The sequence below is a fragment of the Podarcis filfolensis genome (assembly GCF_964270895.1).
Source record: "Podarcis filfolensis genome assembly, chromosome: 1".
Classification (NCBI taxonomy): domain Eukaryota; kingdom Metazoa; phylum Chordata; class Lepidosauria; order Squamata; family Lacertidae; genus Podarcis; species Podarcis filfolensis.
In genome coordinates, this window is record NC_139604.1 from 76,935,990 (window position 1) to 76,949,496 (window position 13,507).

At 39.5% G+C, this 13,507-nt stretch overlaps 1 protein-coding gene across 1 annotated transcript in view; it reads right to left on the minus strand.

Moving 5' to 3' along the window:
* Window positions 1–1,226: 1,226 nt before the first annotated feature.
* The window catches only part of SLC6A5 (solute carrier family 6 member 5), a 91,634-nt gene continuing 79,353 nt past the window's right edge, over window positions 1,227–13,507 (minus strand). The window contains exons 15-16 of the mRNA XM_083598417.1: window positions 7,272–7,439; window positions 1,227–5,277 (exon numbers count right to left, since the gene is read on the minus strand). Of these exons, the coding sequence (XP_083454543.1) occupies window positions 5,122–5,277; window positions 7,272–7,439 (324 nt within the window). The 3' untranslated portion in view covers window positions 1,227–5,121. The remainder of the gene's footprint in view (window positions 5,278–7,271; window positions 7,440–13,507) is intronic.

Here is a 13,507-nt window from a genome sequence, read left to right on the forward strand (position 1 = left end):
GTCATTTCCCACAAACCAGTACAAAGCAAGCAAGTAATATTTGTATCCTTCGGCATACATGTGCTCCAGATTACACACACTGCAGTTCTCCAGACCAGCTGAGTATTTCAGAATAGCTGTATGAATTTCTACAGCATTAAGTGCCAATTTATATGACTTATCAGCGTCATAGTGGCCCTTCAAAATCATCTGAAATGTTTGCACATATTGGCTAGCTGCTTGTGGCCTATAAGCTTTTACAGCCAGCAAGATTCTCTCTCACACACACCTGCACATACATATTTTTATAGTGATTGCCAAATGCTGGATCCTGTGTATGTGGTTCTGGTTGTGCACAGCTCACAAAAGCTTTTCAAGTGGCGAGTGCTCAGGTGGTTACATGATTCAGCCCTAACTCTACCAGCCATGTTTTGAGGTCACCAGTTTATTTCAGTTCAGCCAAACATATCTTAGCAAAGGGACATGTGAAAGGGCTTGGTAAGGCTACAAACCTCCAGGTGCTTGCTCTTAAGCGAGGGCTGCAACAGGTTTTCTTTTGAAAATGAACTTTTAAAGAAACGTGGAATATTAAGACACAGTTCAGTTATTAATTGAATCTGGAAAAAATGTAATCACGTGATTAGGTTTTTCAGTGTAATCAATGGGATGCAAAAAAAAGGGGGGTTAACTTTAGCAGGGCTGTGCCCTATTCATTCTAAATTGTAGGAAACCGTGGTTACTTTCCACATTGACTGCTGTGGTTCAGTTTATGAACCCAAAGTATTAGGCAAGAAGGATTACCTACTTTTATCCATGAAAAGAGTAATACTTGGGCAATTCAATAGAAAATATATGAAGATGCAAAGCTGCCTTATACTGAGTCAGATCATGGTCCATCTAGCTTTCTGTTGCCTGCTCAGGCAGTGGCTGTCCAAGAGGATCCCCTGTCTGTCAAGGATGCAGCAAGGGACTTCCTGTATTCAAAGCATGTGAAATAACCCATCCCAAAAGGCTTGGACATATAGGGCATGTTTCCCACTTGCAGGAGAAAATGGGAAGAACTTGTATATTTGGGCTTCTATATCTAAATTACGTATCCTATTAGTCTTTTGACTACTATCGCAGTTGTACATATGTTTAATAAAATGTAAAGTAGTACATACTTTACTCCAGAAATCTTCAGTTTCCCCCTACAGAAGGCTTACTGAAGGTTTTCAGCTGATGTTTTCATTTGATCATTATTTTACTTTGTATGTTGCCTTGAATGCTATTTTAGAAGAGTTCATGATTAGCAAGTTTTTAAAATACTAATAAAATGTTGCAGAAATAAAATCTGTGCACCAACATTCAGTATATGGATTTGGACTGGCTTACAAAAACAAAGTTAACAGGAAGGTAAACATAACACCATATAAAATTATCCTGATATAAACTGGTTTCTTCAAGACAGTACTGGTTGATTTTGTTTCATTTTACCTACCATTCTGTTTCAAACTATTTTGTTTGTAAAAGGCTAATTTCTAACTCATGTTTATGAAATTTATTTTTGCCAAGAGCAACAGGTAGGTCTCCAAAACACAGCTCAGACAAGAAATGAATGCCAGAATGTAGCAGTTGCCCACTGAATCATCTGGCAAATGGTTCCACCAGCACTGAAATAAGCCAGGTAAACTTGTGGAAGGTTCACAGTCAGCTTTTCAAGACAGAAGGGAACCAATGAAGACCTCTCTAAGGGCCCACACAACATCTTGAAACATCACCCTTTGGAATTAAAGAGACTTCACACATGCCCTATTATTTCATAGGAGCATTTGAAGAGGTTTTCAGCAGATTGTGCTTATCTAACTAATAAAGGGATGGGGCAGACAGAATATTTAAAAAACTATTTTCCATTCCAATTGATGGCAATTTGTGCTTCATGTTGGCTGCCCAAGGACTCATAGTCGTCTTTCAGCAGCAAAGAACTGGCAACACTATTTGCCCCATGGAAGAGAAAGTTCAGCAAAATGATTCTAGGCAACAATCCAGCCACCATTAAGCACACTGTTATAACTGGTTATTTCTGTGGAAACCGTTTAAGCATGATTTTAAACTGTTCCATTGAAATCAATGGGAAGTACTTAACTGTGGCTGGATCATGCCCAAAGTTTTGTTTATATATGCATGCTACAATCTGAAACATTTTTAACTTTTGAGCAAGGCCCATTGAACTCCATGAGGCTTGCTTCTGCGTAGACACACATAGGATTGCACTTAAATATTTTAAAACACACGTTAAGGTTTATGTCATTTTAGTTTCCATTTTAAAAACTTCCCCACCCACCCGACAGGATGAAAATGGCACAACTACAAAACACAGCTTTTAACTCAAGATTTACCTGAGACCCTGTAATGTGAAGACAGGCAAAAGGAAAGATATGATACAAACAGTCCCCTGAAAGAAAGTACAATTAGATTGGCTACTACAAACACTAGGAGGGGGAAAGAAACGGGCAAAACTACTCTAAAACTCACCATCTCTACACTGGTTGCTAAGATATTTTATAGGGACATATAACAGCACTAGTACACACTACAGGAACACCAATCACTTTTAAAAACCTCATATATGCATGTATAGGATACAAGAGGATACTAAAGGTTACAGTTTTGCCAATTATTTAAGACGTATTTTTCTCCCTCATGTATAGTGCATATACAATACAAACAAGGGTTATTTCTATGGCATTTGTTGAATGTATTCTTACAAGCTCTATTTTCAATCTAGTTGTTAGGTTTAAAACTACTTTAAGATTAATACTTGTACATCGCTGCACATGTTGCAGCGTAATGCTATGGGGTGTACTGTGTGCAGTAACACACTTATGGGTGGCATGTCCAAGAAACACAATTCTCGCTCTTTCTCGTTTTAGACTGTCCCTATACCACTGCAACTTGTGGCGGTGGTTAATGGCATATGAGTTTGGAATAACTGTGGATTGGGAGGAGGGGTATAAAAGCAAAGTATGTACACCTCAAGGTGGTTGTTTTGCGGAATAATTTGTCTTTGAAAAGTTATGCATTGTATATAGTAATAATTATTTTACAATTAATAATAGCAACAATTTTATAGACTAAATTCAGGGTTCAGGTACTTCACTCACCCTGCTGGCTGAAAGAGAAGAATACATCGAAAGGCTGTATAAAGAACTTTGTAAGAAAATAGCAGGGGCAAAAGACACAGATGATCTACAGAGCTAAACGCTAACAACTGTTTTCTATGTAGAAGCTACGATATACATACTATTGTAAGAATATAAAATTAGGCACAAATTATATGATGGCTTCTTGAGAAGGAGAGAGTGTGAACGGAAGAGTGGAAAGCAAGGAAAACATGTTTGAGACAAACCTAAAATGAGGACTTGCGTTTTCTTCCCTCTCTTCAGTTTGCCAAAATGATTAAGATATTTCAAAATACTGAGAACTGAGGCATTTTGATGAAACAGAAATAAAAACCTAGTAGAGTATTAATTGAAATGCATGAAATTAAGACAGGGGTGCCCATCTGCCTCAGCCTGGCACTCTCTTGCATCAGATTTCAAAACAGAGATACAGCTTTGTCTCCCACAGTATTCAACATCATGCTCTTATTTTATTTTTCTCCACACACACACACACACACACCTTTAAAAGAGCCTGAAAGGCTCATTAATCTCTCTCCACACCAATGCCAAGTATCATATTATATTAGTGCACTATATTGAAAGGCTGTCTCCTTGTATGCGTTACAAAGCAGCTCTGCTAGTGCCAATGTAACTAGCAGCCACTGAATGGAAGACATGTTGGCAGAATCAGTGGGCCATATTCAGCTCCTATGGTGTAAATGCTGGAAGATTCAATTCAAACTCAGGGAAGTCTTTCCACTTTCGTATCTGGCATCACCGAGGTAGGAATCTAGTCCCATATATTGCATACTAACTCTCAGCTGCATCCTGCAATTTTAAATTGTTTCATACAACCAATTCCAGCTTGTGTGTGAAGCAGAATAACTGCAGGATGAGGGAAAAGAGGGCCATAATTTAGAGAGCACATGTTTTTGTGTATGATATTCCAGGTACAAACCTCAGAATGCTCATGAAAAGAGATCTCAGGTTGAGAAAGACTTTGGCCCGACTGGGTCTAAGATAGCAAGTTTCAGGGCTGCCCGCATGTTAGGTTTGGTAAGGAACAGGATCAATAGGCCACTAGGCCTGACTCTTGTCCTAGCTATATATCCAGTTATGGCCACACATTCCATTAAGATATTAGGGTGGTTGTAGGCTGGGGCAAATAGATATGAAAAGGATTTGCCAAAATGGCAACCCAACCATTTAGTTGTAGTATTCCAATAATTTTACATATTAAGACACTTGGTCCAGAGATGGTTCCCAGGCCTAATTTAATGTCCTTTAAAATCAATAACCACAGAGCAGGAAAACAAATTGTTGTGACTCTGCCACACTCAGGCAAACCTAGTAAATTTGCCCCGCCATTTTAGCCCCTATATTTACCAGGGTTTTGCAGGTCATGAAAGTAGGCTATGGGTACTTCTGTACTAGATGGTTGTTTTGGTAACACATTCACTTTTTTTGTGAAAACCAACAGTAAGATGGTAACCATGGATGTATCTGCCTAGCACAACATATAGTTGCCAACCCACTTGTCTGTCAGCAAAACTAAACCACAGGCAGTGCTCATGGTGTTCCCAGATGGTGACAGCAACCTGTATCCCACTCATATGACTGCAACAGAACAAAAACTATTTGTATGAAAGAGCAGGATTGGCCCAGCGCTCACAGAAGCAATTTCCCAAAGCAACTGACTGATTGTCAACTGTTTCACAATGAATGTATTTCTTCCTGGGCACCACTGTGTGTAAAAACCCAACCCAGTACTTAAAGTGGTCTATCTAGTTCTTTACTACAAGCATGCAACGGTATATCTTACTTTCTAAGCAACCACTTTCAGGCACTGTGAGGAGGAAAGGGGACAATGAGAAAGAAAGAAAGAAAGAAAGAAAGAAAGAAAGAAAGAAAGAAAGAAGGAAGGAAGGAAGGAAGGAAGGAAGGAAGGAAGGAAGGAAGGAAGGAAGGAATGGGCTGTACAACACAAGTGGGGGAATTACTAGCACTGGGTCTCCAGTTCAAAATCTTTCGGTGGCAGTTTAAGTCCAAGGGAAGACGTTCCCAGTGGGTCTATCATATTCTGGTATCGTTCACCACGGTGTTTAGCCAAAAATGGTCCCCAATCTGGCTGTGGAGAGCAGACCAACTTGAGCCTCTAGAATTTGCAGGAGGGAGGAGAATTAAAAAAGTTACAGAAAGCAGATCAGGATCAGGTGAAATTAATGATATGTTAATTACACTGCACAGTAATATCACAATACCCTGCCATTCAGTGTTTGTTTTCCACAAGGCTAGTAGAAAAAAAGCATTCAGGTTTTAATTATCCGGCCTTCTGCATCTTCTTTCTCTCCTGTTTCCCCAAAATCAGGCACATGAAAACAATTCACAATCACAGACACCCTTCACCAAATTCACACACCAAAGGACATGTGCTCAACTATGTAGCCCAATCATCTAAGCAGTAGGTTGCTGCATGAAAATAATTGGATTTTTGTTTAGCAAATTTCCCCAAAGTATACAGATGACCAAAAAGTAATACAGTGCCAGGACTATGCAAATATTTTAATTATCAGATCACAAATTATTTTAGTACTATGTGTGGAGGGGAAACAATGAGTTAATTCTGCAGAGATGCAGACAATTAAAAACTGAAGTCATTGTTAAAGATAAATAATTTGATTGGTGAATTTTATATAGAAAAAAGCAAAGAAAACATATTTATGATGGTTTGAAAGGGAACAATTATATGTTTATTGCCTATTAAAGGGAATCAAGCCTCCATATCAGTTATTTTAATTTCTGCTTAATTACCAGCTTGCAACCTTTGCCTCCCAAATTGACTGTAATGAACTGGGTAACTCCAGATACTGTGCTGAAAATGAAATAACTGCTTCAGCGAAATAATTTCCTTTCAGACAAGATGCAATGTTTTGGCACTACTTTGGATAATATCATTTAAAAGAAGTGATGGCAGGTTTTTTGAATACGCAAGCCAGTCCTCTTAAGGTTAGAATTCGATGAACAAAGTTACTGACTTGAGAAAGAAGGGGTGGCAGCCTGAAAAATTCAATAGGTTTTAGTATAGGTCTTAACTCACTTTACAGGTAGTTCAGAAGAATCAAAACAAAACAAAAAACTATTGTTTTTATTGCTTTGCTGTGTCACTACTTGATAACTCAGAAGCTATGTTTGTTATATGCTTATTTTGAAAGAAAAGAAATGATAATTCCCAGAAACCGGGCCTTGTCCCCTAAATATAATTTGCAATTTTATTTATTAGTGCAATTATTACTTGCAATTTTATGTATTATTGAACACATAGTACTTTCAAGTATTCAAAGCAGTTTACATACAACATTTCAACAACAGTTCAGACTGTGGAGTGTCTTGCCTCATCCACTAGGCCTAAAATCTTTCAACTTGACTCCATTTTGTCAATAGAACAGGCCCTTAAATATTGTTGTGAGTTGGGCGGTTAGGCTATATGCCTAAACCCTTTCTAATTCCTGGGTCCAGCCAAGATTCAATTGTTGGAATAGCCAGACCAGCTGCTTGGTGAGCTCATGCCCCTCTAAGTATGGGCTGTTAGGGTAAAAAAGGAAGTGGCTTTGTGCCAGAGGACCAACAGCTGTGCCCCTACCTCACCTGGCTGTAAGAAAAAAGGACATGGACCTGAGTTGAAGTGGGTGTTCATGTGTGTGAGGGGGCTAGAAGCAGGCAGAAACTGGAGAGACAGAGACATGCTTGGTTTCTATTTGAATCCAAGGCTGTGCCTATGCGAGAAGCAAGGCCTTCTGGGGTGTTAATGTTGTGACCCTCTCCATCGTAGGCTCACGTTGTCTATATGTGTAAATAAACCAGATCTCATAAAGACATCATAATCTCCACTGTCCCTCATTCCATGGAAACCAAACCCTTGGGTAAGGGCCTGGAACTCCAGGAATCACACACCACTTGAAGATTCATGTGCAACAATATATTCTAAGTCAATGTGGACCATCCCCACTCCATCAGTGCTGAATCATTATTATTTTAATGGGATGTGATTCTTTTCCTTTTCTAAGCACTGTTTTTGAAACTGGTGTAAACATGTGAGATGCCAACCTTATCCTATATCCTTAAAAATGGAAGAGAAGGTGTAAGACTTACCTCAATAAATCTGCCAGGAGCTATGTGCATTTTTATCACAAACATAACGGGAATCCAGATAACAGAACAAGCTAGCATCAACCATCCGAGTACCATAGACCAGCCTGGGTAGTGGTAGCTGCCATAAGTCATGGGTTCCCACTGGTAGAAGCTGAAGCAAAGGATGAACTGGTAAACAAACACACAAAAAAAAAACAATCAGCAAACACATTTGGATACAAACTGTACGAAATGTATGAGTACATTATATATACACACACAATTTGATTCATTTGAAACAGTATGAGTGCACATAAATAGACCATATCATTATACTACAATAAATATACTTCTATAATCAGATCAGAGCCTCTGTTGTACCAGTGTAAACCTAGCATAATTCCACAGACATCAATGGAATCAAGTTATATTTACATGTGGGAATGAGAGCAAAACTTTGTACCTACAGTAAAAAACTTTATTATGCAATCTATTGGCAGTGTAACTGAATGTAATTGTATTATTATTTCATTGCACTTACTGTATATAGAGCAATGCATCTGCTTCTGCTGGTGCATAATTCAGTAACATCTATGAACTGCCTACATTTACCATAATTTAACACAGAAGGTTTATAACACTGTTGCCATTAATGCATATATAAAAAATGACAACTCGTGAGATGTAGATCCATTTAAAAGCAACCTTAACTATTCCTATACAGCAAATGTTAGTTACATCTAATATTAGTCTGAACAAAGACAAAGACAAGAAATACGCAGGTTGGCTTTCTCCCAGTCTTATGTACAGCACTATATGCATGTTTATCAGTGTGAAAAACTTCCTCTGTTATGAACAGAACTCTACACATGTTACTGTTGCATACTGTATCTTTCTTCCCTTATGTAGGACAGTGACCTAATAATAATAATAATAATAATAATAATAATAATAATAATAATTTATTATTTGTACCCCGCCCATCTGGCTGGGTTTCCCCAGCCACTCTGGGCGGCTTCCATAGAAACCAAAAATACACTAAAATATCACACATTAAAAATTTCCCTGAACAGGGCTGCCTTAAGATGTCTTCTGAATGTCACCTAGGGTGATTCTGAGCAGAAAAGGGGTAGATTTTGGCTGGAAGAGAAAGAGTTGGGCAGTGCCTTCTCCAACATTTCCTCAGCTTAAAGACACAGCCTCTCTTTGCTGTTTGGTTGTTGTTTTTTAAAGGTGGGGGGTGGGGAGATACATGCAGCTTCATGTCAACAAAAATGAACGAGGCACATTAGGGGATCTGGGGATCTTTCCCTGCTGTTGGACAAGGTGGAAAAGGCTATTTTGTTTCCTATGTAATCCCCTCTACCCCCATAGTATTATTTCTTTTTCTGATGTTGTTATTCACTTAAACTGATGCTATTAGTGCTGAGGACTGCAGATGGTGAGCAGGCCAGGAGGTAAGGACAAGAAGGTAGGCAGTGGAGAAGACAAGCTGCCTCTGCTGGTAGCCTCATTCACTTGCACCCACAAGAGGCAATGGTGGCAGGGAGGAGGAGGAGGAGGAGGAGGAGGAGGAGGAGGAGGAGGAGGAGAGGTCAGTGCCTAGCGGACATGTGGCAGGCAGCAACTGAGTCAAATGGCAGACCCCTCACAGGGCTAGATAGAGGGGGCAGCCCTTTGATAAAGCAAATCCAACCTGCTTGTAGTTTTCAGTTTGCTGCCAGTCTGGCTGCAATGCAACCTATCTCTGCCACCAGAACAGGACTCAGCACCTACTCAGGAATAGAAGAGGTTGGAGCAAGAAGCATTCATCAACCAGTTACAAAGGAGCAACTAGGACACCAACCACTCCTGGTATAATTCATAGCCATAGCTGTCAACTTTTCCCTTTTTTTAAGGGATTCCCTTATTCTGAATAGGATTCCTCGCAAGAAAAGGGGAAAGTTGACAGCTATGTTCATCTCTCTCTCTCTCTCTCTCTCTCTCTCTGTGTGTGTGTGTGTGTGTGTGTGTTTCCTACATCACACATAAATCCTGGATCATATGATGCGCACACACAACTTGAACTGTGATATAGCTAACTTTGTGGATAAATCTGTTCTTTGTGTAGGCCATTCGCAGCTTTCCAGAGAATGTAACCCAGTTGAAATATGGATTGTGATCTGAAAATCTGTGTGGCTGGTACTGCTTAGCGTAAGCATATACAATAGCTGAGCCCCTTATATGAGCAGAACATTTTAAAAGGATCTGCACCTTTTTTTGTTGTTATTGTTTATCAGATTTCTGAGCCACGCATCAAAAGATTTCAGGCTGGTGTACTAAAGCATGAATGAAATTCAGCTATACAACATACAATTTAAAGCAAACAAATAAGCATAACAAAATACAAGAAGGCAAAACGAACAAAAACAAACAAACATAGCTACAAACCAAATAGAACTCAATTGCAAAAACCACATATAATATAAAATGCCTGGGCAAGTGGGAAGATCTTTTCCTAATGAAGTTTCATCCCTGAACTCTTAGGCTCCACCCCGTGGACCATAGCAAGGTACCAGAATTTTGTCTTTTTTCAGTAAGAGGTTAATGCAACATCAGATTTGGACCTTACACAGTCACATCTGATAGGACTAAAAGCAGGTTGACAGACCATGCTTCAAACAGCTGCACTCCTTTTCTGTATGTGTGATAGAAACTTTGCTTATTGGAGACATGTTGCAGAGATATGGTACAGCTGAGAATAACATATTACAGTTGATGAGATTAGTAATGGGAACCATGAATGGTTTGATTCAGAATAAGCCAGTTTCCTAGGTTCCTAATCTTGAACCACAGTTCACCTGAATCACCTTGCTTAGGGAAGATACATTGCCATGACCAGCTAGCTTACTCTTTTGCTTTATTCCCTCACAGGCCAATAACATGCCTGGACTTAGAGATGGGAAGAACCCCTGGCAGATGTGGATTTCTGCAGCTGGAATCTGCCAAAATTTCCAGAATTCATCTGGTGATAATCACAGTGACCTTCACCACATCATGCTGAAGTACTGAACAATGGCATCCCTTGACCTTGCTGAGTTTTGCTGGGTAGTTTTCAACCCCATCTGCCTACCAATATATCATATATAATCTAAAATGACTGGGCAAGTGATGTGTGGTAACACAGGGTAGCCTAAAACTGAAATATATACCATAGTTTTGTGGGGTATTATTCTACTCCAAGCCAGTCTTGGAGTGGTAAAATCTCTCAAAACAAAACTATGTGCGTTGTGACATAAAAAGGGCACTTACCTCTTCTCTCCTGGATTGGTTTATGTCTGATAAATCACACAGGGCCTCTCACCCCACCCCCATTAGCTAGAACAAAAGAGCATCCCAATAATGAGGAGGAGAAGGAAATAGATTTTGTGGAATTTTTTTGTCCGAAAGTTTTTCATTTATAGAACACAATCTGTAAATAGCAAACGGATGAACTCTGGGAGCATTGCTTGCTGCTGTCCAGGTGGCAATAAATTTGAAGAACAATATTGATGCAATTCTGCAATCGACGACACCATTTTTTTAAAGTAAATATTTAGTTTTAGTTAGTTTTTAAAAAATAAAAAACAGGCAAGATTTCCATGTTGTGATCTCGCAGTCCTGTGCCTGGAGTCTGGGTAATCAGGTCAACATGTCATCTATGTTTAGTGGGAATAGTAAAGTCTTTTTGTACCTCTAAATCATCTCTGCTTTTCCAAAAGGAAGTGAATAAAACTATGCAACAATACTATACAAATTTTAACCATTTCTGGGTCAGGGTGTTCCTTTATGTTAGCTATTTAAATGTAGCATCTGAACACACACGTTGCTTACCTTTCTGTCTGCTAACATGCATTAATATATCCTGGATTTTAGTGGGATTTTTCAAAGATAGCATCTTATTACTTTAACTGGTCTTAAATTAACCAACTCATTTACCTCCATCACACTTTTTCTTTCTCATAAAAATAATAATCACCTATTGACAGAGACATGCCGTTCCCAATTCATAAGAGAAAGCAAAGAGCTGATGAGGTAGGGGGGGAAGGAAGAGGTGAGAGACAAAATTCACAGCAGTTGTATGCATGTGTGAATATCCTTGCCCATTGTATCTCTGATTTGTACCACTAACTTTAATCTACAGTAGAAATGCTTAAATGTACTGATTTTTTAAACTATTGGATTAATTGTTGTAGTTAGGCTTTCAGTCTGGGAAGAAACAGACTGCTTTAGGTTCTAACACTTGGACATAAAGGGTTTAAAACGTTCTACCTTCAATAAGCTGTTCAGATGTGGAGAATGGTGATGAAGGATTCTTTTATCTCAGTGCAAATAACAGGTGCTAAGAGAATATAATAGTATAGGGTCATGTTCAGAAGGAAGTGTAGGGTGTTCCTTCCTCAGGGATTCAGATTACAGGCAATGTGAACAAACGGCTCTTCCCTTCTATCTTTAGAATTCTGAAATTGGTCATTAATCTGTTCTAAAATACAAAGGTATCCCCATAATGCTTCAAAGAATAAACTGCAATAAAATAGGAGAGATGTCAGGAAGCATATGTGATTATGGCTGCTTATATAATAAATGCCTTTGTTCAATTCCCTCACCCCAGTGATGATAATGTGAGTGCCACACTGTTTAGCAGTTTGCAGATTGACCTTGACGACTACAGAAATATTAATGGATTTCCCCTCCCTTTTTCTGTTAGCACCTCACAACACACACACACACACACACACAGAGAGAGAGAGAGAGAGAGAGAGAGAGAGAGAATATATCTAGCACTGGAAAATTGAAGCTCCTGATACAGAGTGGCACCTAGTGGCACTAGGAATCATTTGCTGCTAAATTGCACAAACATTTTTTTAAAAAAAATTGTATCTTGTGCTTTGCATTGGAATACATTAGCTGTGCACAGAAAGCAAAGCCATGTTTACTTAGAAAGGTTTGTCACAATGACTCAATTTCAGTAAGTGAACTTGATTAAGAGAGCAGCCATTGTTCTAGAGAGAAATGAACACTTGGCAACACATTACTCCACCCAGCCTCAAAAACGAGCTCACTTCTTAGAAAGATGGCATCTCTGTTCAACAGAGCATTTAAGCATATGGCTTACTCAAATGCACTCCTCCTATCAACTGCCATGAGGCTCATTTCCGTCTGTGAGCGCCTTGGCAAAACTGGAGCTTGAGATTTTAGCCCTTTCCAAACTGACAAATACAATTAGCTTCAGCGTTTCACATTGGTTAGGCTGCATGTGTTCATTCCTCCCAGTGCCACACAGCTGTTTTTCCTGTGCTAATACTGTGGGAAATATTTAGGACTTAGGGCTCCCCCTATATTATGTGAGCAGGTGATGGTGCAAGGTGCTTATTCATGGTGAGATTCTGTACACTGGAAACAGCTAGGGCTGGCATGGTACGGTGGAGCTGTCCTAACACCAGCAAAGCTGCAGCTTTCCTTGATGGGATGCCGCACGGCAGGACAGCGTGATGCCAAGTCAAGGCTGCATGGATGAACCATCAGAGCCAATCTGGTGCTCCTGCCAGGGCATCAACACAGCCTTGACCTGGCTCTACCTTGCACCACTCAGGTAAGCTGCAGCATCACCAGTGTTGGGATGACAGCTCTGACCCAGCAAACTGGCTGCTACTGACTGGAGCCACCTGGGCGAGGTCAACTGCCTGGGCCTCTTTGCTTCCTCACCCAGATGATTCTGATATACATATACTTGCCATTTCAGCATGATAGCTCACTACAAAGCAGCTGTCATGCTGCCTAACTTATTAAGTTAAAGTAAGTCATTAACTACAGGCAGGACTGCAGCTACTGCAATATGAAGCACCTGTCATTTAACCTATGATGAAACTGAAGCTTACAATAGAAAAACAACAGCCCTATATTTATATATATACTTTGCATCCTTGTTTGGTTCATACTTGCACACAGTATAATTTCATTAATGCATGAGTGAGAACATCGAGCACAACCACTGAAATTTATTTCAAAACAGGAGCTATGCAAGAGCAAGTTACTTCATTTCAGTGCATTTCAATAGGGCTTGTTTTGGAGAATTTATTGGTGCCTCATCATCCCCATCTAGACAAGTTGTTTACACACACACACAGTATGGAATAACAGAACACAAGGATCACAAATAAAGGGAAAGCAGCCATCTAATGAATAAAGATTATTCCGTGATACTAAAAGCTTGGATAAGTTACACTGCAGTATTTGGC